The sequence below is a fragment of the Platichthys flesus genome, chromosome 15 (genome assembly GCF_949316205.1).
Source record: "Platichthys flesus chromosome 15, fPlaFle2.1, whole genome shotgun sequence".
Taxonomy (NCBI): domain Eukaryota; kingdom Metazoa; phylum Chordata; class Actinopteri; order Pleuronectiformes; family Pleuronectidae; genus Platichthys; species Platichthys flesus.
In genome coordinates this window covers 813951-836280 of record NC_084959.1, presented here as the reverse complement: position 1 = coordinate 836280, position 22330 = coordinate 813951, and the positions used below count along the sequence as shown (strand labels likewise).

Genomic DNA, 22330 nt, shown 5'->3' with positions numbered 1-22330 from the left:
TAACTGTTCCACATGAATAAACATTTTTCATTTATGTTGGATATTAAATAATTTCAAAATAATATTTTCATAGTTTTAGTATCAGTGGAGCTCAGAGCTTCTTTATTGTGATGTAAACTTGATGCTTTTCTGATTTCATCTTATTTGACATTTATAACATTTCACAGTAAAACGTGTGAATAATTATAAAGTATTTTATGAGAAGCAGTGACTGATGACCTGTGTCACAGTGACACCTGGTGGACAAATACTGAACAATGTTCAATCCACTCATATTATTACAAGTTATAATTATTATTATTATTTTTGTCTGTCAACAAGTACCTTTAAATAATAATTTTATAAGCATAATAATAAAAATCTATTATAATCTAGTAAATAAGTGATGAGGCAGTCGAGGGTCATTTGATTGAGTCAGATACAAAAACAGTTTATTCTGAACATCATAATCATCACATACACATAAAAACAGACTCAGCTCATAAACACTTGATCAATGATAAAATAAATTGTAACAGAGATAATTAAGAATCTACTTTACTCTTTTATTCAAATAAAAGTTAATTTTGTCAGTAACGTTCATTTGCTGCTGCAAAAGAAAAAATATATAATTTGATACGTTTTGATTGCGTCCCTTAAAGTCCTTCGTGTCCTCGGGGACATGACGTCTCTGTGTGAAAATGTTTCTGTCCTCTTCAACTGAAGTGAAACCAGATGTCTGGCCCTTTCAGAATAAGATAAGACTCACATCATCAGGCAGAGTGAGGACTACAGCTCTGAGAGGACTGAACCTCAACATCCAGGAAACCTGCGTCTCCTTTGTCCTCGTGTCTCTTTCAGCTGATGATGAAGACTCTGGGTCCGTCCTCTCTCATTGGAGGAAGACTCTCAATCACCATGTTGTCCATCAGTCCGTATTTATCCTCCTTTTCTTTCCGCACTCTTTCCTTTCCTCCTCCTCCTCCACCACCGGCTGAAATCTCCTCTGCAAGTCCCTCCCCCTCCAATGGCTGAGACAGCTGATTGGTCAGCTGCCTCATCGTCACCTGCGTTTAAAAAAGACGTCAGAATTAACACTAATATATTTTAATATAAAACATGTAAAAAACTAATCCTGATTCATCCTTATGGTAATAAAATAAAATAAAATAGTCAAAAGAGTAATTTGAACACTATTGTGCATAAATACACACATTTTAAATAGAAAACAAAGATAAAATGATGATAATTATTATTGATCCTAATTCAAGGTTTCATTTCATCTGTGGTCACAGCTTCACTTTTTTCAGTCAAGGATAAAAATCATATTCATTTATTTTGCTCTTGAGAAAATCTAAAGCTGAAAGAATTTGATCACTTTAACAGAACACGAATGTGGAGGGGCGGGGTCTCGACCTGCAGCTCTTTGAAGAGGTGGAGCATGGCCACGCCCACCACGATGACCACGAAGGCTCCGAGCGTCGTGACCACGTCCACGGCCGTCATGCTCGTCCACTCCTGGAAGAGGATGACGGAGGTGGACAGGACGACGGAGGTGAAGAGGACGTAGTAGACGGGGTAAACCAGCAGCGTGTTGAACGTGTCCAGAGACTTGTTCAGGTAGTTCACCTGCAGGGGGCGATGCAGACACAGCTCAGATACAAAACAACAACAACTTCCTGCCTCCACTGACTCTGAGGAACAGCACCTGTGTTACTACGGAGCCGATGAGCGTGAGCAGCAGGATCCAGGTGAGAGGACTCGTGAGAACGGAAACGTCATCAAACACTAAACACACAAACACACAAACACACAAACACACAAACACATTAACTGGTTTGACTTATTTCTGCTTTAAAACTAAAACCACCTCCGTCCACACTAACGCCTGAACACCCGTCACATGACCTACGCTGGTCATGTGATGTAAACAGTGGAAGTGAGACTCACAGGAAGTGTTACTGACAGGAAGTGTTACCTACAGGAAGTGTTACCGACAGGAAGTGAGACTCACAGGAAGTATTACCGACAGGAAGTGTTTCTGACAGGAAGTGTTACTGATAGGAAGTGCTACTGACAGGAAGTGAGACTCACAGGAAGTGTTACTGACAGGAAGTGTTACCTACAGGAAGTGTTACCGACAGGAAGTGAGACTCACAGGAAGTATTACCGACAGGAAGTGTTACTGACAGGAAGTGTTACTGATAGGAAGTGCTACTGACAGGAAGTGAGACTCACAGGAAGTGTTACTGACAGGAGGTGTTACCGACAGGAAGTATTACCGACAGGAAGTGTTACCGACAGGAAGTGTTACCGACAGGAAGTGTTACCGACAGGAAGTGCTACTGACAGGAGCTGTTACTGACAGGAACTGAGACTGACAGGAAGTGTTACTGACAGAAAGTGTTACTGACAGGAAGTGAAACAGACAGGAAGTGTCACCGACAGGAAGTGTTACCGACAGGAAGTGTAAGCGACACTTTTTGTGTTCACTGCTGGTGGTCGAGTCATGTGACTGATGAGAATCAATCAGGAAGAGAACGGGTCTTTGTGTACAGAAGTCACAGTTTCTGTTCAGACTCAAACACAAACCAGAGTTTCAAACTGAAACCAGATCAGTTTGAAACTCGTCTCTGATTCAGAGGCTGGAAACTACGGCAGGCGAAACCATAACAGCAGGGGTGAGTTTTAAAACTGAGCTGTATCGGTGTGGGTGTGGCCTCATGTTCTGTTGTTGTCAACTATGAAGCTTTGTCAGAAAAAATTATCTTAGTTGAGTTCTTCAAATCTTGAGGTGATGTTCCTCATTTCAGCTTTTTTTTACAAACTTCAGAATCATCGATGAATTGATGACGAAGCTCATTGTGAAGTTTTAGCCTCTATTTTTAAATTTGGATTATTTCTGGCGGAAGTGGAATGAAAACAGGAAATAAGAGAAACAGTTTTCATCAGTTTCAAATCAAAACTTTCACAACTTCTCTATTTTGTGATATGTAAAAAAAAAAAAGGTGTAAACGTCTGGAAACCATGGTGACGTGTCTTACTGGTGTTGATGGCGATGGCGAGGCCCTTCACCGACGAGACCGTGAAGGCTCCGAGCAGCGAGCAGACGCTGATGTACACGAGGATGTTGGATCGACCGAACCGAGGAGAGACGTACAGGACGAGCACGGCACACAACAGCAACACAGCTGAGATGAACACCAGGAAACCTGACACACACACACACACACACACACACACGTCAGCTTCATTAAAGTAGATTAAAACGTGAATTTAACTAAAACGACAGAAACCATCTTTGACAAACATTTATTTAACGTCTACTTTTTGTTGTTTGGTCCATGTCCCATCTGCTAACATGGAGGAGACAGGATTTATGAGCTATACTGCAGCAAGCCACCAAGGGGCGACAGATATGGTTAGGCTTCACTTTATTAAACTGTCATGTCACCCCCACCCTCCTGACACCCCCCCCCCCCCCCCCCCCTACCAGGGTCGAGCAGCTTGTCCGTCATGTCCTGTAGTGATGTCACTTCCTGTTCCTCTGGGGCGTGGATGACCAGCAGGATGCTTCCCAACACACACAGCAGACAACCGAGCTTCCCCAGTACGTTCAACACCTCCCCCAACAGGTAGGAGGACAGAACTGCACTGTAACACACACACACACAGACACACACAGGCTTGTTATTCGTTCTCAGGTGGACGTCTTCTGTCAGCAGTGAGACGAGGACGGACCTGATGAGGACACTCAACGCTCCCAGTGGCGTCACCAGCGTCGCCGGAGCGAACATGTAGGCCACGAAGTTACAGGCCTCCCCCGCTCCCACTGCAGGGACACACACATGAAGACACCATCAGGTCACATGACACAAATGATCACGTGACAATCAACACATCTTTTTATCTCTACAGTAATTAGTAATTCCTTCTTTTTATATATATATATTTAGAAATGTGTCAATGATTCCTCAGATGTCGTTATCAAACTCTTATAACAAAGAAATGCAATTGATATTTAACAGTTTAACCATGAACTTTAAATAAAAGAGAAATACAATCTAATACACTTGGAATCTAGTTTGGCTGATTCAACAAACACATCTAGTACAAAAGTATAGAATTCAGAAAATAGAATAAATAGATTCCTACTGGTAAGGAGGCCCCCCCACCAGAGCCAGTCCTTCAGGTAGCCATGACCTCCATCACCTACACACACGCACACACACACGCACGCGCACACACACACAGACAGATGTAAGTGATTATAGTGATTTCTTTATCTCTGGTTCCAGTTGACCACAGGTCCTCTCACCTGCTCTGGTGTGGCCGGTGTCGGCCAATCGGAGGAGAGCTTTCTTCTTGAGGATGACGCTGGCGCCGATGAGGAGGGCGGACATCAGAGCCAGCGTGAGGCCGAGCCACAGGTTGTAGGAACTGACGTCTGCAGACAAACAGTGAGTCAGTGTGTGTCTGTGAGGGTGTGTACCTGCAGTGTGTGTGTTCAACGACTTTATCAGACGTGAAAAATCACAAGAATTTAACTCATGAGTTTTAAAGATAAATAATCAGACTGAGGATTAATCCTGAATTTAAATCTTCATGTTCTGACAAATGTTTGTGTTCATTATGTTTTTTGGTAATTTAAGTCTCCATATTTGAGAGTGTAGAAGCCGTTCCACTTTTTTAACTTTGGGATCTCTGTTAAAATTGTAAAATGTAATAAGGACATTTTAATTATTTGTTGATTTAACTTTTTGTGAATTATTTGCATGGAAGAGATTTTCAGAAAGTTTTGGTTTTAACAAATAAATCTTTTGTCTTCGACAGAGTGAATAATAATGAAAATAACAACAACAACACCAACAAGGAATAAGAAGAAGAGGAAGAAGAAAGTTCCTCATTAACCTTCCTGCTCCTGTTTTCATGACAACGACAGAAACGAATCTGACACCAAACAAAAAGTTCACGGATTCATCTGAACTGGTTTGATTGGTTTGCGAACTTCTGTGTTAAAGCTGCTGTGAAACTTAATCTGCAGGAAACCAAACACAATGAGGCTCATTCTTCTTCTTCTTCTTCTTCATGAAGACAGTTTGTGTGTGAAACACTTTAATCTAAACAAAGGGTTTTATAGTTTATATATCACCACCTGTTGTGCGGCTGCTGTTGTTCAGTTGTGTGTTTGTGTTACCTGTTGTGTGGCTGCTGTTGTTCAGGTGTGTGTGTAACCCTGTTAGATCTCCACTGAATGAACACACTGTAGAAGTGGAGCCGCACCACAGCCTCAGTACAGACGCTGCAGACATGAGAACATTTTACTTTGTTATAACTTTTAACAAAGTAACACAACAGAGTCAGAGTACACAGCCTCGTCACCATGAAGCCTCGGTTTCACGTTAGTCAGTGAAACATCTTTAAACCAGAATTAACCATATTTCGAGGAGTGGGGGGTGGAGCCTGAATGAGAGCTGGAGGACACGCCCACCTACACCTGCCATTGGACAATACTAGCTGTCAATCACACTGTGCTATCCTCCCCCGTGCTTTATGGTCTGTTTGACTCTAAATGATCATAATTCACTAAATGATCATCAGCTGTTTGAAGAAGACTTGAAACTAGAGACTGAGACAGAAACTCCTGAATGTTACTGACGCTATAAAGTGAGAAGTAGATTCACTTTCTATAGAAGCTACCAGAGGAGTCGCCCCCTGCTGGTCAGTACACAGAAGACACTGTGCAGACACTTCCTCATTGGCTTCACTCTCTGGACCCGGAGTTTACGTTTGTTGTTTTTTGTTTTTCTATGAACAATATGAATCAGTTAGAAACGTCTGGTTCGAGAGTCACAAACTGGTTTTGTCAGGTTTGATGAAGACGTCTTAGGAATCAGTGCCACATGGTCAATCGATATATCTGTATTGGAAATGTTTCTCTCCCCAATATTAATATTTATCTGGCACATGATATTTATATTTATGTTGAAAACAAAAACCATCTCCTGAATGACTGAACCTAAACAAAGCTTCAGTTTTTTCAAACCCATCGACTGAACTAAGGGAGTAAACATCTGCTTCTCTGACCTCATGTGTTTGACTTGCAGGTTTGTGTAAGACGGGTTTGACCCGGCTGCTTGAGAGAGCACCAGGACCAGGAGCAGACTCAATATTTACACTGTCAACACTGACGCCTCAGTATAAACACAGTGCAGCAGCTCAGCTCTGCAGCTTCATGTTTGACTTTCAGTAATGACGGGCGTGTAGAGGTCAGAGGTCGATCAGACTCAGGAGCTGAGGAGCTGTGTTTAAACCTGAACTGAACAACACGCATGTTCCTCACGTGTTCCTGGAATGGAAAGTCAACTTGGAAACAGATTCCAGATCTTCTGGTGATGAGGGCCGACGCTGGTGTGGATGAGCTGTAAACAACAACACTGATCTTTCCACAGCAGAGTTTAGACGCAGCCCCTGCTGATCTACAGGCTCCGCCCCTTGCCTGGACGTCCACACATGTTCCTGTTTGAATGGGTCGGACCCGACAACCTGCTGCTGCTTCACACACACCAACTACACAACATGTACACACATTGTTTTAAAGAGTCTCTTGAATAATGACAGATATGTTAATATTTGTTTGTTTGTTTACAGCATTACACAAAAAACAGTAAACACATTTACAGTAAACTTGGTGGAAGGACGAGACGTGTGTGAGGAAAGAAATATAATAATTTATATATGTTACAAGCTGCTTTACAAGTTCAAAATGAAACATTAAAGACAGCAAGAAAACAACATAAGAGCCTAAACACACAAACAACGAACGTGATGAATTGAAGCTGGTTAAAACTTGAACCTTTACACTGATGGTGATTGTGAGTTTTGAATAGAAGAGAATAAAGCTCAGTAACAAGCGGCAGCATCAGAGGGAATCTACTTCCTGCTCTTTGTCTTAACTTCTCTATGTTTGAGCTGATGAGGTGATGAAGATGAAGTGATGAAGACGACGGGTGGTTCTCACCGTTGGTGCACGTCTCGTTCTGCAGGTGAACATCTCGCATGGTGGCGCTTCAGTGGAGGACCAGGAAGTAACGTCCCCGCGAGGAGATGAGACCTGTGGAAACCAAACGAGCAGAAGCAGAAGAAGTTCGATCCTGAAACTCGATGTGTGTCCTCGGCAGGTGGAGACCCTGGCCCCGCCCACTGCAGGTGAGCCGCCGCCCCGCCCACCGGAGCAAACACAGGAAGTACTAAGAAACGCCCAATCAAATAATAACAATGAAATAAAATGGAAGGAAAAACAATAATAACGACAAAACAATAAAGATATAAAATTAAAAAATAGTAAAATAAAAGTCTGGGTTGAAACATTTCTTTGTTTGAACCGAAAACAACTCGTTTGAAAATAAAACCTAATCAAAATAAAGTTTGTCTCCTTCGTGTTGCCTGATGTTGCACCAGAGGAGAACTGCTGCCCCCATGTGGCAGTTGTGGGGAAGCACAGTGTGTTGTGTGATAAATCAATGAGGCAAAAAAGTGATTCATTTTTTTATAAAAGAAAAAATCTATAAGAACGTTAGTTTGATCTTAACATGTTGATAGAGATTCAACAAAAATCATTTATTTAATTTAAAGAACTTTTCAGATTTTTTTTTTGGAACTTATACAATAAAAGCATTAAAAAGAAATCTGGAGGAAACTTATGTAGACGTTTATGATGAGTCATCAAATCTAAAAGTTTGTTTTCCTCTTAATACTCAACTTTATGTTCTTTCCTGATTCCAAACGTATCATTTATTCATCTTTTTCTTATTTGTTTATGGTTTAATTTATGTTTGTGTTCATGCTGTTATTATTGTTTCTCTTTGTTTTTATTGCTTGATTTTATTCTGTAAAACTTAATATCACATTGTTTGTGTGGAATAAAGTCTGATGTATTGATTCATTGGCTCAAAAGGTTTGTGAAGATTTGCAATGAACTGAAGTTCGGAGTTTGAAAGCAGATTTATATTAATGATTGACGTCTTTACCTCAGACACCAGTAGCTCCTCCCACTTTGATCACTGTCGTACTTGTTTTGTCTTAGTAACCATAGTAACCAAGACTTTAAAAATAGTGAAGTTAGTTAATTAATTGAACCTATGACAACAAATGATGTAATAAAAAATAATCATCATTAATAACGACAGATGCAGATATTTTCTGAATTCACAAAACTTTATTTTCTAGGAAAAATAATTTCATCCATTTCTCAGCGTTTCATCTGAGAGAGACACAACAGCAGTGCCGCTCCTCTGCTGCCACGGGCCGGGGGCGATGGGTGGGGGGGGCTAACGGGGTTCAGTTGCAGTAGTTCTGCAGGTCGAAGATGTTGCAGGGCTTGTGGCAGCACTGCTCCACGATGCCTCGCTTCACCATCATCTCCATCTGGTCCTTGAAGGCGAACTCGGCCACCTCGTTGTCGCCGCCCGCTGCTGCTCCGCCCGACTTCGGGGGAAGGAAACCTGAGAGACACGAGTTTGTTTAACCTCATGAGAGCGAATCCAAGAGACTGCTGAGGAGGTTCTGGTTCAGTTCAAGGTTCTGTGTTTAAAGCTGTGGTGTTCTCACCCAGCAGAGAGTCCACGTCTCTCTTGGGGGTGTAGAAGAAGCCTCTCTCGCCACAGACCAGGTAGAGGGCGTCGACCAGGTGAGCGCCACAGAGGTGCTGGGGGGGGACCACGGCCTGGGAGCCCGACCAGGACACGAGCATCAGGACGAGCAGAGAGACCGACTGGAGCCACAGCGCCGCCATCTTGGAGGAAAGCTGAAACACACACTTTGATCTTTCATTTCAAAATGAAAGCTTGGGAAAAAAACACATTATTTTTCTAACTAAATCAGCTTTCAGTTTTGACATGAATACACTAGTGAAGATGTTTTAAATCTTTTACCTTAAGAGATGATGGATCTGAAAATAACTGAAGACGAGGAGAAGCAAAGGATGAAACGTAGGGAAAGAACAAGGAACACAAAAGAACGGTGGAGGAGAAGAGGAGAAGATAGAGGTGTAAATAGAAGTACAGATATAATGGAGGAAAAGAATGAGACCATGCAGCTCAGCTGAAGGAAGAGGAGGTGATGGAGAAGAAGATAAACTGTAGGAGAAACAGAAGTGGAAGAGCCGGAGAGGAGGTAAAGATGAGAGAGGATGAGGAGACTTTACCTGTTGAGCTGGAGGAGGTGAGTCTGTGATGAAGAGGAGGAGGAGGAGGGAAGCTGAGATCAGGAAGATGTGAGGAAGACTTGAAGGTCTCCTCTGCTTTTATAGTCCATCACCTCCACCTGGACACGCCCAGGTCTGTGTGTGTGTGTGTGTGTGTCTGTGTGTGTGTGTGTGTGTGTGTCACAGATCATTAGCTGAATAAGTGACTGTTTCCTTCTGATTGAGCGACTTCAACACTTAGTAGAACCAACAGAGTTAATGATCCGACCTGATGATCAGCGGCTGCTGTGCTGAGATCAGCTCTTTTCCTGAGGGAGAAACTCAGAGGAGCTGAAAGTGTGAATAATGTCATAAGAGTAAAATGTCAAATCAGGATAAACAGTGAATCTATGACGTCTTTGAGAAACTTTAGAGAAGTTTGATTTTTATTTTATTTGGACATGGACATGACTGTCATTGGACGAACCAGATGCATTGTTTACAGAGTATCAGCATAAATGCTAGTTTACAACACCTGTCCAAGTTGAAGCATCAGACGAGTTTAATGTCTCTGCGCTCAGGAGAAGATCAGAGTCTAAATCAATAAATGTGGTTTAATTACTTCTTGTGACTTTAATCTAGTTTATGAACACGTATATAATCTTCAGGTCGTTTGTCCCCGTCCTGGTTCGTTTGACTTCCAGCAGCTGAACTGACCTTTGTTAAACTGCATCACGAACAGATCAGGATTTATGTCTTTGTCATTGAGACAAAATGATTTTAAACATTTCCACTGATTTCTCAGAGAATCATTCGGCTCATAAAGAAACAGCAGACATGTTTGTAGAACTGATGTTTGTGAGTTTGATGGAGCTCGTTTGAATTGAAGAGGCCGTGTGACGTTTGGAATTAGAACTGATAAAAACATTTCACTGAGATTTTCCATGCGTTTTTTTTTAAGCTCACACAGACTCACACTCACAGACACACACTCACAGACTCACACAGGGTTAATGGGTGTCATAGCTTTGCTGACTGAGCTCTTGTCGCAGGTTGTTGTCACCGAACAGAAACCTAACAAGCCGTGAAAACCGTCACCAGGAAAAGTCTTCATGACGGAAAAAGTATTTCTGAGAACGTCTCACACAGTCTGACACACACACATACACACACACACACACAGACACACACAGAGACAATCTTCACAAATGAAAAGCAGCATTTTGACTTCTTTCTTTTTGGTTCATTTATTAATTGTTCCTTCCATCTTGTGCTTAGAACTCACCTGGAGAGCATTTAGTAGATTATAGGAATAAGAACAAAATCAAATACTAGAATGTTTCACATCAAGTGAAGAAAGACAAATGAAATCCAGATTCAGTGGCTCAAATAATAAAGTTGTTCATCTGCTGCTAAAAGAAAAAGGTTCGTCTGCTAATGAGGAAGAACTCTCTGAGCAGATCTCCACTGAGAAAACTTTATTTGTGATTGAATGACTGATGTGAACTTTAACACTTCACGTTCTGGTTTCTCACAGCTGAAGATAAACAGTCGTTTCACAGATGATCGTTGAAGCGTCACTGAACATGAATTCTACTGTTTCTGAAATCTCAAAACAGTCGGTCACAGTTTCATGAATCCAGAATTTACAAATTCAAGTTTCAAATTCACCTTCAAGGAGAAAAGAAACTCACTAAAAACAGGACGTTCAGGAGAATGAACATGAATCTGCTGTTCTCTCCGCGGCTGCAGTTTCCTGTTCAGGGCGACGCGTCAGAGGAAGACGTCTAGCGTCTGTGTGATGCTCTGCCGGCAGAGCGGGCAGCAGCGCTGCGGCACGGGGCGGCGCTCTGTCAGGATGTCGGCGCAGTGGCGGCAGAGGCAGAGGTGTCGGCAGGGCAGCAGCAGCACCGTCTTGTTGAAGTCGTGGCAGATGACACACTTCTTCCTCTCCTCCTGCTCGTTCAGCAGGTGCAGCAGCTCCCCGTCCTCCGCAGCTGAGTTCGACTGAGACGTCCTCGTCCTGCCGCCGCACGCCGGCTCGCCGTCCTGCCGAGCGAGGTGCGGCGCCGCGTCCGGCTGACTCAGGGCGTTTCCTCGAGGCGCTCGGTCCTGTGAGGTTAAACCACCTGCGTCTGTGTTCAAGAGCCTGGTTCGAGTCCGGTCCTCTGCTGTCCCGGTGCGGGCGGCGCGCTGGGCCCGAGCGGGCTCCACCATCGCTGCGTACAGCCGGCACATGGCCGCCTGGACGCCATGAACTCCCGGCAGAGCGTTGACCAAGCGGAGGCTCAGCTGACCAGCGAGCACAGGAAGTCTGGGGTTCAACACCAGCAAAGTCAGTGAGATAATGGCAACTGTGGCGAGCAGCCCGTGAGAGTCGACCACGAAGACCGTGACGAAGACACGGCCCAGCGCCTCGAGGAAGTCCAGCAGCAGCTGGCACGGCGTCCACAGCAGCACGGAGGCGCCCACCAGACAGCTGTACAGGAAGGTCAGCAGGGTCAGCGCCAGGTCCACCACCTTGTGGACGGGGCCGGCCACCGCCTCCCAGACGCCGGCCAGCACAGACAGGCAGTTCTGCGTGCTGATGAGCATGACGTTGACCACCGTGTTGACAAAGTAAAGGATGAGGCTGAGGGCAATGAGGACGCCCTCGCAGGTCTGTCGCAGGATGCAGCACGCCAACGTGAACCCTCGCTGCAGCATGTCCTTCATGCGCCACGCCATGTGACAAAAGAGGTGTCCCACCATCTTGAAACTCTCCAACACTCCTCCCAGCATCTGCAGCCAGTCCTCCATGGCGTGCAGGGCTCCGTGGGCGGCGCAGGAGACGGCCTCGGTGGCGGTGAGGAAGGAGAAAAGAGCAAAGTTCCAGTATTCAACCAGAGTGGAGCCGCTCCGGCCGACCATGCTGCCGCGGAGCGAAACGCAGACGCCGGACAGGAAGTGAAGCAGCCGGCCCAACGTGGCGATGAGCAGGAGGCAGCAGACGTCCACGCATCTCCAGACTCCGGTCAACACCACGTTCACCTCGTCCAGCGCCGCCTGCGGGGGGGGGGGGGGGGGAGTTAATGATATTTGAACTGATTCACATCTGACTCATATGAAACAAATGACAGTTTCTGCAAAGTTCATGTTACATTGAAACATTTGTATATCACACATTGGAATAAGATGGAACTCTGTTGTTCACTCAAGTGAAAAGACGTCTGTCTCAACAACAAACCAGCGACAACAGAGAGTATTCAAATCAGACAGAGGGGAAGAGCCGGTCTGTGGCGTCCATGACACTTTTTGGACAGACTCTATAGCGCCTCCCAGAGCCCAAAGGTGAACACTAGCTGAAGAGAGGATGGGATCCATCAGTCACAGTCCTCTCAGTTAATATAATAACACAATATGATCACATCTGACACGATGCTCTGAAGCTTCAGGGACTGAACCAGAGAATCGAACACGATCTAGAACCTGCTCCTGTCTCCAGTCACTGAGCCACTGGGACATTTCTAAAACCTTCTACAGGTTGGTGAGACTCAGAGTCCAGTGCAGGAAGTGGCCTGTAGGCCGTAGAGAGGTCAGAGGTCAGCTTCTGATGAAGAACCAACCTGTCCAGCGGAACCTGGTCCCATGACACTGCTGCTGCCAGATGTTTATACTAATATCACGAATATTGAACTGGTGTACTACAGAGTATTACATGTGTATATACATGTAATACTCTGTACTACGTCATGTGAGCTTCCTCTCAGCTCGGCCTCTGACTGACCTCCTCTGTCCCTGCTTTAGGTTCAGAAACATGGACATGTCCAGAACCCCGTTTCAGAAGCTTAGATGAGGAACCTCGGTTCTGTGATAGAGGCCGAGAACCCGTCAGAGGAACCAGGGGAACCTGAACCTGGAACTGGGATCAGTGGGATTCAGGTGTTGAGTTGTCAGTGACCTGGAGGATGAATCTAACTCAGCGTTCCTCTTTTTAAACGATCCGCTTCACGAGGCTCGGGGCGAGTCCCCTTCATGTGAAGATGCATTAGCTTGTTGCTAACATCAGATCGGAGCTGTTTCCTCCGCACGCACAACAGGAGGTGGATCAGAACCGGGGCCGAACCCGCGGGTGGTGTCACTCACCGCGGCGACGTGACGCAGAAACATCGCATCTCTGAAGCTTCAGGAGAAACTGACGCGACGCTTTGAGTTTATTTAGCTTCTCTTCCGTCTTCCTTCTGGTTTCCTGACCGGTGTTGATTACTGAGTCTCCAGTGCACCAGCGCCACCTCCTGCTCCGGAGTGGGACTCACAGCGAATGATTCAATCTGATTTGTCACAAAAAATATTTGTATAATCTTATTTTCGCGGTGAAATTTAACCTTCATATTATTTACGCTGTATTTTACGTATCTCCACCGGCACCGTGTGTTTCTGTTCATTTAAAGGTCTCCTCTAAATTCCCTGATGTTTGTGAAAGCCAGTCACATCAGCCGCACTTTGATTTCCACACAAGAAAATGAAAAGTATAATGAAATGCAGTATTATTATTATCACACTCGTAAGTTCCTCATATTAAATGTTATTATAAAAACATCCGTGAGAGGTTACACAGTTATTTCCCTTCATTCTGGTTCATGGTGACCCCCACTGTCATTAATATTATTATTATCATAATGTATATCAACAGAGAGTGTTTGTCTCCACGACGTCTGGTGCTTCGCCGGGAAAGGAGTCAAATATACTGATTGTTGTCCTGAGATTGTTCTTGTGCTCTCTATTCTATCATCGTTGTGACAGAGCCTGACTGTGTGTGTGTTTGTGTTCTTATGGGAGTGTGTGTTTGTGGTACTGGACGAACCCAGTGAGGCTCAGACTACTTCCTGTACTAGACAGGAAGAAGTGTGAGCCTTCAAACTGGACTTTACTCATAGAATCTGGAGTTATACTATGAAAGTGTTGTTTTTTACCTGACACATTCCCGGGAGTATTTATTTATTTTTAATAAAGACAAAAATCCGTATTATGAACTGAATACTCTGTGATTATTTGATTTCACTCTCTTTAATGAATATCGTTAAAAATATCAATATCACTTCCGGTATAATCGCGTTTTACTTTGACGTCTGTGGGCAAAACGGAAACGCTCTCTGATTGGAGGATTTGACTCACGCTGCTTGTGGCCAATCAGCGAGCAGCTGCAGTTGTATAAATACTCCAGTCGCACTCTGGACGTCATTCCTTTCTACTCAGTAAATCTACAGAAGCTTGAAAATGTCTGGACGAGGAAAGACCGGCGGTAAAGCTCGTGCTAAGGCCAAGACCCGCTCCTCCCGGGCCGGGCTCCAGTTCCCGGTGGGCCGCGTCCACAGGCTGCTCCGCAAGGGGAACTATGCGCACCGGGTGGGAGCCGGAGCTCCGGTGTACCTGGCCGCTGTGCTCGAGTACCTGACCGCTGAGATTCTGGAGCTGGCCGGGAACGCAGCCCGCGACAACAAGAAGAGCCGCATCATCCCCCGCCACCTGCAGCTCGCCGTACGCAACGACGAGGAGCTCAACAAGCTGCTGGGGGGAGTCACCATCGCTCAGGGCGGAGTGCTGCCCAACATCCAGGCGGTGCTGCTGCCCAAGAAGACCGAGAAGGCCGCCGGCAAGAAGTGAGCAGCGCCCCGGTCCTCACCACCACACAACGGCTCTTTTAAGAGCCACTCACCCTCCCTGAAGAGCTCATTGTCCCTGTTAGAAACACCAGTTTACCGCAGCAGCACTAAATCAAGATCCTAGATCGTCCAGTTAAAACCGAGAAACTAAACAGCGGGCCTGTTAATTAAGCTCAGTCCTAAATAAAACCTTAAATTGACAAAGTGAGTCCACAGGAAATCAATAGATGTAATGTTTCTAAATAAGAATAAAAAATGAAAGCCTCATGACGCGCTCAAACATACTCTCGCCTACAGTCTTCTATTACGTCCGCAGATGAGAACGGAAGCGGTAAAAACAATCCATAACATTTAAATTCATTAAAACAGATTTTATAAATTCACTGGAGAGGCGATAGAGGATGAGGTAATACCATCAGAACTGAATTCTTCCAATCATGTTGAATCTCAGCCCTAAAACTCCAAAGTCATCAGTAATGTGTCAAAACATCTGCCGACAAGATACTCTGATGAAAGAAGAAAACTTAATGTGTGACGAAGAAAATAAATGAGAGGAAAACGGAACATGTGGGAGAACTGTTTCCAGACCATTTAAAGACTGGGAGAATTTAGAATGGGGGAAAACTCTTCATTTATCTATATATATATACATATACTTCTGGGTTTCAACCAGCATCCATAGGTTTAATTAAATTAGATGTCTAATCAACAGTTCATATAATACCAGTGTTTTAACAATCGCTTCAACATCTAGACAAATTAATCGTGATCGAACATCTCGGTTGTATGAAGAAGCTTCTGGTGCAAAACTGAACTACAACAGAGGGAGTCTGGTTTGAAAGCAAGTAAAAATTACCATTTTATTTATTAACATAAGTGTGACTGCTATGAAAGAAATTGGGAAACCACAGAATACGTGATATAAGAATTACAACAATGGGAAACAAATCAATTTGATACAAAACCAGAATTAAAAGATGAAGACACTTGCCTTGTTTGTTTGACATTTTATCATCAATCATCTTTCTTTCACATACAGAACAAGAAAAGCTAAATTATATCACAGTGACTTCATTTGGGGAACAACTAGAGAAGATACGCAAAGGAAAGATATAAATGGAGGTTTGATCTGTGGAACTGGGCTTATAATAAAGATTGGTACAAGTATTTATAAATGTATTTTGGATCGGCAAAGTGAGCCGGAGGAAAAGGAAGTACGAGTTAAAAACTCCATACAAACAAGTTTACATCTCATCCTGTCGATGATTTAAAAGTCCTAAATATCGACAGGATGAGATGTAAATAAATCAAATCTGTGATGGGAATTTGTCCAGTAAACACCGGTGCCCCCCAGGGCTGCGTGCTCAGTCCTCATCTGTACTCCCTGTTCACACATGACAGCGTGGCCCCCCCACAGCTCCAACACCATCGTCCAGTCTGCTGATGACACCACTGTCATAGGCCTGATCACCGGCCACGAGGAGAAGGCCTACAGAGAGGAGGTCCGAGCCCTGCCATCTTGGTGCCAGGACAACAACCTCCATCTCAACGTCAGCAAAACGAAGGAGCTGATCCTGGACTACAGGAAGAGACGAGGAGAAGAACACGCCCCCCCCCCCCCTCCATCAACGGGGCCACGGTGGAGCGAGTCAGCAGCTTCAGGTTCCTCGGAGTCCACATCACTGATGACCTGACCTGGACCCATCACACAGACTCCATCAGGAAGACGGCCAGACAGCGGCTCTTCTTCCTCCGCAGGCTGCGGAAGCTCCACATGGACTCCAGGATACAGATGCACCACAGAGAGCATCCTGACTGGCTGCATCACCGCCTGGTACGGCAGCTGCACCGCCCTGAACCGTGAGGCTTTACAGAGGGTGGTGAAGTCTGCCCAGCACATCACCAGGACAGAGCTACCATCCTTAGAGGACCTCTACACCCAGCGGTGCAGGAAGAAGAGCAGCCGGATTATTAAAGACCCCTTTCATCCAGCCATAAACTGTTCTGCCTGCTGCCATCTGGCCGACGGTACCGCAGCATCTGGGCCGCACCACCAGGCTCAGAGACAGTTTCATCCCCCAGGACATAAGACTTTTAAACTCCTCTGAACTGCAATAACTCCACCAAACCAGCACCGTGACATATTTGCATGTTTGCACAATTTGCACTATTGTTGTTTTATTTTCTCTTCAGCTGTTTATATATATATTTATATATATATACTTTATTTTCTATTTATTTGATATTCTATTTTATTCTATTTTTATACTATTGCTATTTTATTTTTTAGGTTGTAATTACTTGAACATTGTTAGAAGAGAGCCTGTGACTCAAGCATTTCACTGCCAGCGACTGCTTCATGTTATTGTTGTGCATTTGATAATAAAAATCTTGAATCTTACTCTGGTTATTGATACTGTGTATCGATACCGTGATTTTATACTGTGTATTTACTCTATATATTGATGCTGTGTATTTACGCTGTGTCTTAATACTGTGTATTTACTCTGGTTATTGATACCGTATATTTATACTCTGTTTTAATACTGTGTATGGATACTGTGTAATTACTCTGTGTATTGAAAGTGTGTATTTACTCTTATTATTGATACTCTGTATTTACTCTCGTTACTTATACTGTGTATTGATAATGTGTATTTAATCTTGTTATAGATACTGCTTGTTTAGTCTGTGTATTTACTCTGTGTATTGATTTTGTGTACTTGTACTGTGCACTGGTACTGTTACTGGCTTGGCTCTAAAATCTACAGAAGGAACATTTCAACAGTTTCTGAATCTTTGAACACGTGATTGGTATAATGTCATCGTTGAGGCCAAAACCCGCCAACGTGGATGATTGGTTTACTTTGAACTTTCAAATTCCTTTTGTCCAATTGTTGATCAGATAAAGCGCGCGCTTCCAAAGGCCAGGACCAATCAGCGCAGAGCTGGGTGCGGCAGCTTGTATAAAGAGCGCCTCTCTCCGCTGCATCGGCACAAACCGACTGAAGAGGAAAATGGCTCGAACCAAGCAGACCGCCCGTAAGTCCACCGGAGGGAAGGCTCCCAGGAAGCAGCTGGCCACCAAGGCCGCCCGGAAGAGCGCCCCGGCCACCGGCGGTGTGAAGAAGCCTCACCGTTACCGGCCCGGTACCGTGGCTCTCAGAGAGATCCGCCGCTACCAGAAGTCCACCGAGCTGCTGATCCGCAAGCTGCCCTTCCAGCGCCTGGTCCGGGAGATCGCTCAGGACTTCAAGACCGACCTGCGCTTCCAGAGCTCCGCCGTCATGGCTCTGCAGGAGGCCAGCGAGGCTTACCTGGTCGGCCTGTTCGAGGACACCAACCTGTGCGCCATCCACGCCAAGAGGGTCACCATCATGCCCAAAGACATCCAGCTGGCCCGGCGCATCCGCGGGGAGAGAGCATAATCTGCCCGCACTCCGCTCACCACACAACGGCTCTTTTAAGAGCCACCCACCCGCAGTGAAGCAGCAAATTACTCCTTTTAATAAGATCCGTATTGTAGTGAGACTGATTAGGGTTCATCCCATGAGGAGCAGACATGTGGTTCAGCATCAGGAGAACAAGACAGGGAACTAACACTGAGTCATAACCTCGGGGGGGGGGGGGGATCTCTATTTACATATATAATTTCTATCTCCTGAGGAATGTTAAGGTCAGTTTAACTTCATTGAAATACACAGCAGCAGAGTGACAGTTAATAAAAGCTATGAACAGTGTCTCGGGTTAAAGAAGTTTGACGCTCAATCGTTCTGAGTCTGAACCAGAGAAGCTGAAGCGTCTCGTGATCAAAATGTTCCTCATGAAGACGCTCGTCTAGTTTCTCACATCCGAGCTCGTCTCACCACTGCACGGCTCCAGACTGACTGAAACAGTCAAGGTCTCCACAATCTAATACATAGGGTTAGAGAACAGACACCAGCAGCTTTCATGATGTCTCGATCATCCAGTAAAACCTGCAAGATCCACCAGAACTCAGAAGAAGAGACACGTGGCTGTTGGATTTACAGTAAGGGAGAAATCTGTTTGTTTTAACATGGAAATCTCTGTTATGACACCTGATGGAGTTATGACCTGGTGAGGGTTCTGAAATAAAGAGATAGAGACACGGCTTCATGGCTCTACTGCGCCATCAAGTGGACAATAAATGGCCGGCAGAGTGATAATGACACCATGGCTTTGAATTGAATAATTGAATGAATGATGTTTGTGACGTCAATACATAAATTATGAACTTATTATTATGCTGTCTGTCTTTATGATACAATGGAGGGGTCAAACGGGAAAGTGGAACCAAATTGGGCAGAGCGTTGTGATGTGAACATGTGTATGTTACTTGGGACAACATGTAACACGTAAAATATGGATATTTTATACATTTTTATTAAAAAATGTACAACTCAAGAGGCTTTGATCATCACTACAAGTGGCATCAACACACGCCTTGATACACTACACAAAAATCGTCCTTGATTACTCGACACAAACTTCGACGCCTCGACATGGAAGGACACGTCACTCACGTACGTGGGGGGGGGGGGGGGATCAGCACAATGTTTAATTTTTTGGAAGAAGTTATTTTAGTGAGTACAGAATGAGCATGGACGGTTGAGGATGAAATCAGTTTACACACCCGACAAATGACAATGACTTCCTCTTTGAGATTAACGTTTCTGCTGCTCTGAAAACAGAGTGCAGATCTCAACATGAACAGATAGAAACCACGCTGCAGTTTGAGAAGATGAAAACCAGCTCATTACAGCCACTCGCACTGAAGAGAGACTCACAAAATGGACTTTGTTGGACATGTTGAGCTTTGTTGTTATTGTTCTAAAAAATCTGTTTTTGAAAAAGCAAAGGGTAGAAAGCATCTGGAGACAAAATATCACACTGACTGGTTTACAAGGTTGAAATGAAAGTTTTATTATAAATTACTCAGAGAAAAGAATGATCTTGAGCTGGACATGTTTTCTAAAAAATGTAACCTGATTTGAAACAGTATAGCTCGAGCTGAACCTGAACTGAGGGTTACGATTAAATACAAATATTTTCTAATCCATTCTCACCAGTTTAAACAAATTATCTTATTTTCAATTCTTCATGAAGACTTTAATATTTACTGTGAATCAAACTTTACATAGAAGATCTTAAATATCATCCCTAAAAGATACTTTTACAAACGCCAATAAAAACTAAAAAACAGTATGTGTTATTATCATCACTGTCATTATGAATATATTCTGTATTATGAACTGAAATGATCCAATATTCAGTGATTTTGATTTCACCCTCTTATTCTGTAATGAATATCGTTGAAAAAAGTCACTATAACTTCCGGTAAAACCGAGCTTTACTCTGAAGTTTGAGCGTAAAGAGGAAATGCTCTCTGATTGGAGAATTTGACTCACGCTGCTTGTGGCCAATGAGAGAGCAGCTGCAGTTGTATAAATACTCCAGTCGCACTCTTGACGTCATTCCTTTCTACTCAGTAATCTACAGAAGCTTGAAAATGTCTGGACGAGGAAAGACCGGCGGTAAAGCTCGTGCTAAGGCCAAGACCCGCTCCTCCCGGGCCGGGCTCCAGTTCCCGGTGGGCCGCGTCCACAGGCTGCTCCGCAAGGGGAACTATGCGCACCGGGTGGGAGCCGGAGCTCCGGTGTACCTGGCCGCTGTGCTCGAGTACCTGACCGCTGAGATCCTGGAGCTGGCCGGGAACGCAGCCCGCGACAACAAGAAGAGCCGCATCATCCCCCGCCACCTGCAGCTCGCGGTCCGCAACGACGAGGAGCTCAACAAGCTGCTGGGGGGAGTCACCATCGCTCAGGGCGGAGTGCTGCCCAACATCCAGGCGGTGCTGCTGCCCAAGAAGACCGAGAAGGCCGCCGGCAAGAAGTGAGCAGCGCCCCGGTCCTCACCACCACACAACGGCTCTTTTTAGAGCCACTCACCCTCCCTGAAGAGCTTATTGTCCCCGTTCGAAACACCAGTTTACCGCTGCAGCACAAAGTCAATATCCAAGATCGTCCAGTGATCAGCAGGTCATTCACACTCAGTCACTTCAATAAACAATAACATCGTTAATTCAAAGACCAAGATGGAGAATGATGGAAGTTCAATCTTCAACCAGGTGGTAGTGACATTCAGCTGATGGGACCTCTGACCTTATGAACATCTGTAAAACTCCCAGTTTAGAACCAGAGGAGAACATATCTTAGTAGATGAGATGTTAGGGACCAGCTCACGTGAGGAACTTGTCCCTTCAGTTACAGACATTGGTAAAGAGGTGTGTGGACCTGGAATCAGAAGTTGAACCAGTCTGAAGATGTCTCCCACACTTCCCAGTATATCACCCTCACCCACGTCACACATTGTAACAACACAGCCATGAAGAGCTGATGCAGGTAAATGAGTGTGGACTTGTGACCTTAAGTAATAAAGAAGAAAATCGTAATCCAAGATTATAATTTGAAACAAATTAATATGATAATTACTGTGATGTTCCGTGTATTAAATTTCACGTCAAACCCTGGAAGATGTGTTATTGTGTTAAAAGCCAGAATGACTTAATACAGATTATAATACGCTTTAAAAGTAAAATATTTGTAACAATATGATATTTGTCAGAGAATATGTATAGCAAAGAGCACAAGACGACAGTTACAGTCGAAATATGATGAAAATGTCAAATGAACATATTCATCATGAAACCTACCTAACAAAACTCATTGAGTTTCTTCATTTAATAGATTTTATCTACACGTCTGCAGTTTATAACTGCGTCTGCTTATAGATTATGACTCAGTTGGACCTGTAGCTCCCTGGTTCAGTTCGTCTCAGCTGCGGACGTAATAGAGGACCGAAGAAGCGATTCGGTGATTCGTTCTTCAAAACGACACAAAGCCAATAAACATGACAATTATAGTCTTTTGTAAAAGATCAAAGTTCTGCTTTTCATTAATAATTTAAAGACATTTGTAAAGTGAAAAAACAATTTCATTTCCTACAAAGATTTCTGCTTTAGACCACGCCCACTCATGTTCGCTCATTCGGTCCTCTAGTACGTCCGCAGCTGAGACGAACTGAACCAGGATCAGCTCCAGCTCCTGGACTCTTCCAAACAGCTCCATTCACTTGACTACAAACTCCACTGTCATAACTAATATGAAATAAACACCTGCAGACGGGTAGATAGAATCTATTCAATGAATAAACTCAATGATGGAAGAATAAGTTGGAGAATTTAGGAGAGTTTTTTATACAGTATGTATAAACCTGTTTTTCAAGTTGAACACCTCAGGGCTTAGGTTTAATATACATATTTTCAAATTCCCTTATTTTAAGAAGCGTTCATTTGTATAATAAGAGTTAGGCTTAGTTTGTTATGTTAGTTTTCATGATGAAAATGTTCATTTGACCTTTTCATCATATTTAGACTTTTACTGTTGTCTGGTGATCTTTGCTTTACATATTCTTATAAATTAAACATGGTCAAACTTTTTTTACT

At 44.1% G+C, this 22330-nt stretch overlaps 5 protein-coding genes across 6 annotated transcripts; 2 read left to right on the top strand and 3 right to left on the bottom strand.

The window, feature by feature from the left end:
- Positions 1–410: 410 nt before the first annotated feature.
- nipal4 (NIPA like domain containing 4) lies at positions 411–7187 on the bottom strand. Of its 2 annotated transcripts, none has more exons than XM_062406920.1 (10): positions 7001–7187; positions 5177–5281; positions 4298–4426; positions 4135–4191; positions 3721–3811; positions 3473–3633; positions 3024–3191; positions 1688–1767; positions 1396–1608; positions 411–1046 (listed from the first exon to the last, which is right to left on the bottom strand). In XM_062406920.1, the coding sequence occupies exons 1-10, from the start codon at positions 7038–7040 to the stop codon at positions 837–839; spliced, it is 1254 nt and encodes a 417-aa protein (XP_062262904.1). In that variant the 5' UTR covers positions 7041–7187; the 3' UTR covers positions 411–836. The 2 variants fall into 2 exon arrangements, with proteins under 2 accessions (XP_062262904.1, XP_062262905.1); XM_062406921.1 differs by lacking the exon at positions 7001–7187 and adding an exon at positions 6323–6608.
- Positions 7188–8177: 990 nt separating this feature from the next.
- On the bottom strand, positions 8178–9243 carry ins (preproinsulin). Its single transcript, XM_062406406.1, has 3 exons — positions 9185–9243; positions 8590–8785; positions 8178–8483 (listed from the first exon to the last, which is right to left on the bottom strand). The coding sequence occupies exons 2-3, from the start codon at positions 8771–8773 to the stop codon at positions 8320–8322; spliced, it is 348 nt and encodes a 115-aa protein (XP_062262390.1). The 5' UTR covers positions 8774–8785; positions 9185–9243; the 3' UTR covers positions 8178–8319.
- A 1383-nt stretch (positions 9244–10626) lies between these two features.
- Positions 10627–13418, bottom strand: LOC133970124 (E3 ubiquitin-protein ligase RNF26-like). Its single transcript, XM_062406959.1, has 2 exons — positions 13289–13418; positions 10627–12208 (listed from the first exon to the last, which is right to left on the bottom strand). The coding sequence occupies exons 1-2, from the start codon at positions 13310–13312 to the stop codon at positions 10937–10939; spliced, it is 1296 nt and encodes a 431-aa protein (XP_062262943.1). The 5' UTR covers positions 13313–13418; the 3' UTR covers positions 10627–10936.
- A 980-nt stretch (positions 13419–14398) lies between these two features.
- LOC133969677 (histone H2AX-like) lies at positions 14399–21357 on the top strand. The gene is made up of 2 exons (XM_062406306.1): positions 14399–14802; positions 20326–21357. The coding sequence occupies exons 1-2, from the start codon at positions 14420–14422 to the stop codon at positions 20720–20722; spliced, it is 780 nt and encodes a 259-aa protein (XP_062262290.1). The 5' UTR covers positions 14399–14419; the 3' UTR covers positions 20723–21357.
- On the top strand, positions 17778–18400 carry LOC133969676 (histone H3). Its single transcript, XM_062406305.1, has one exon. It carries the CDS (start codon positions 17823–17825, stop codon positions 18231–18233), a length of 411 nt encoding a protein of 136 aa, XP_062262289.1. The 5' UTR covers positions 17778–17822; the 3' UTR covers positions 18234–18400.
- Positions 21358–22330: the final 973 nt, after the last annotated feature.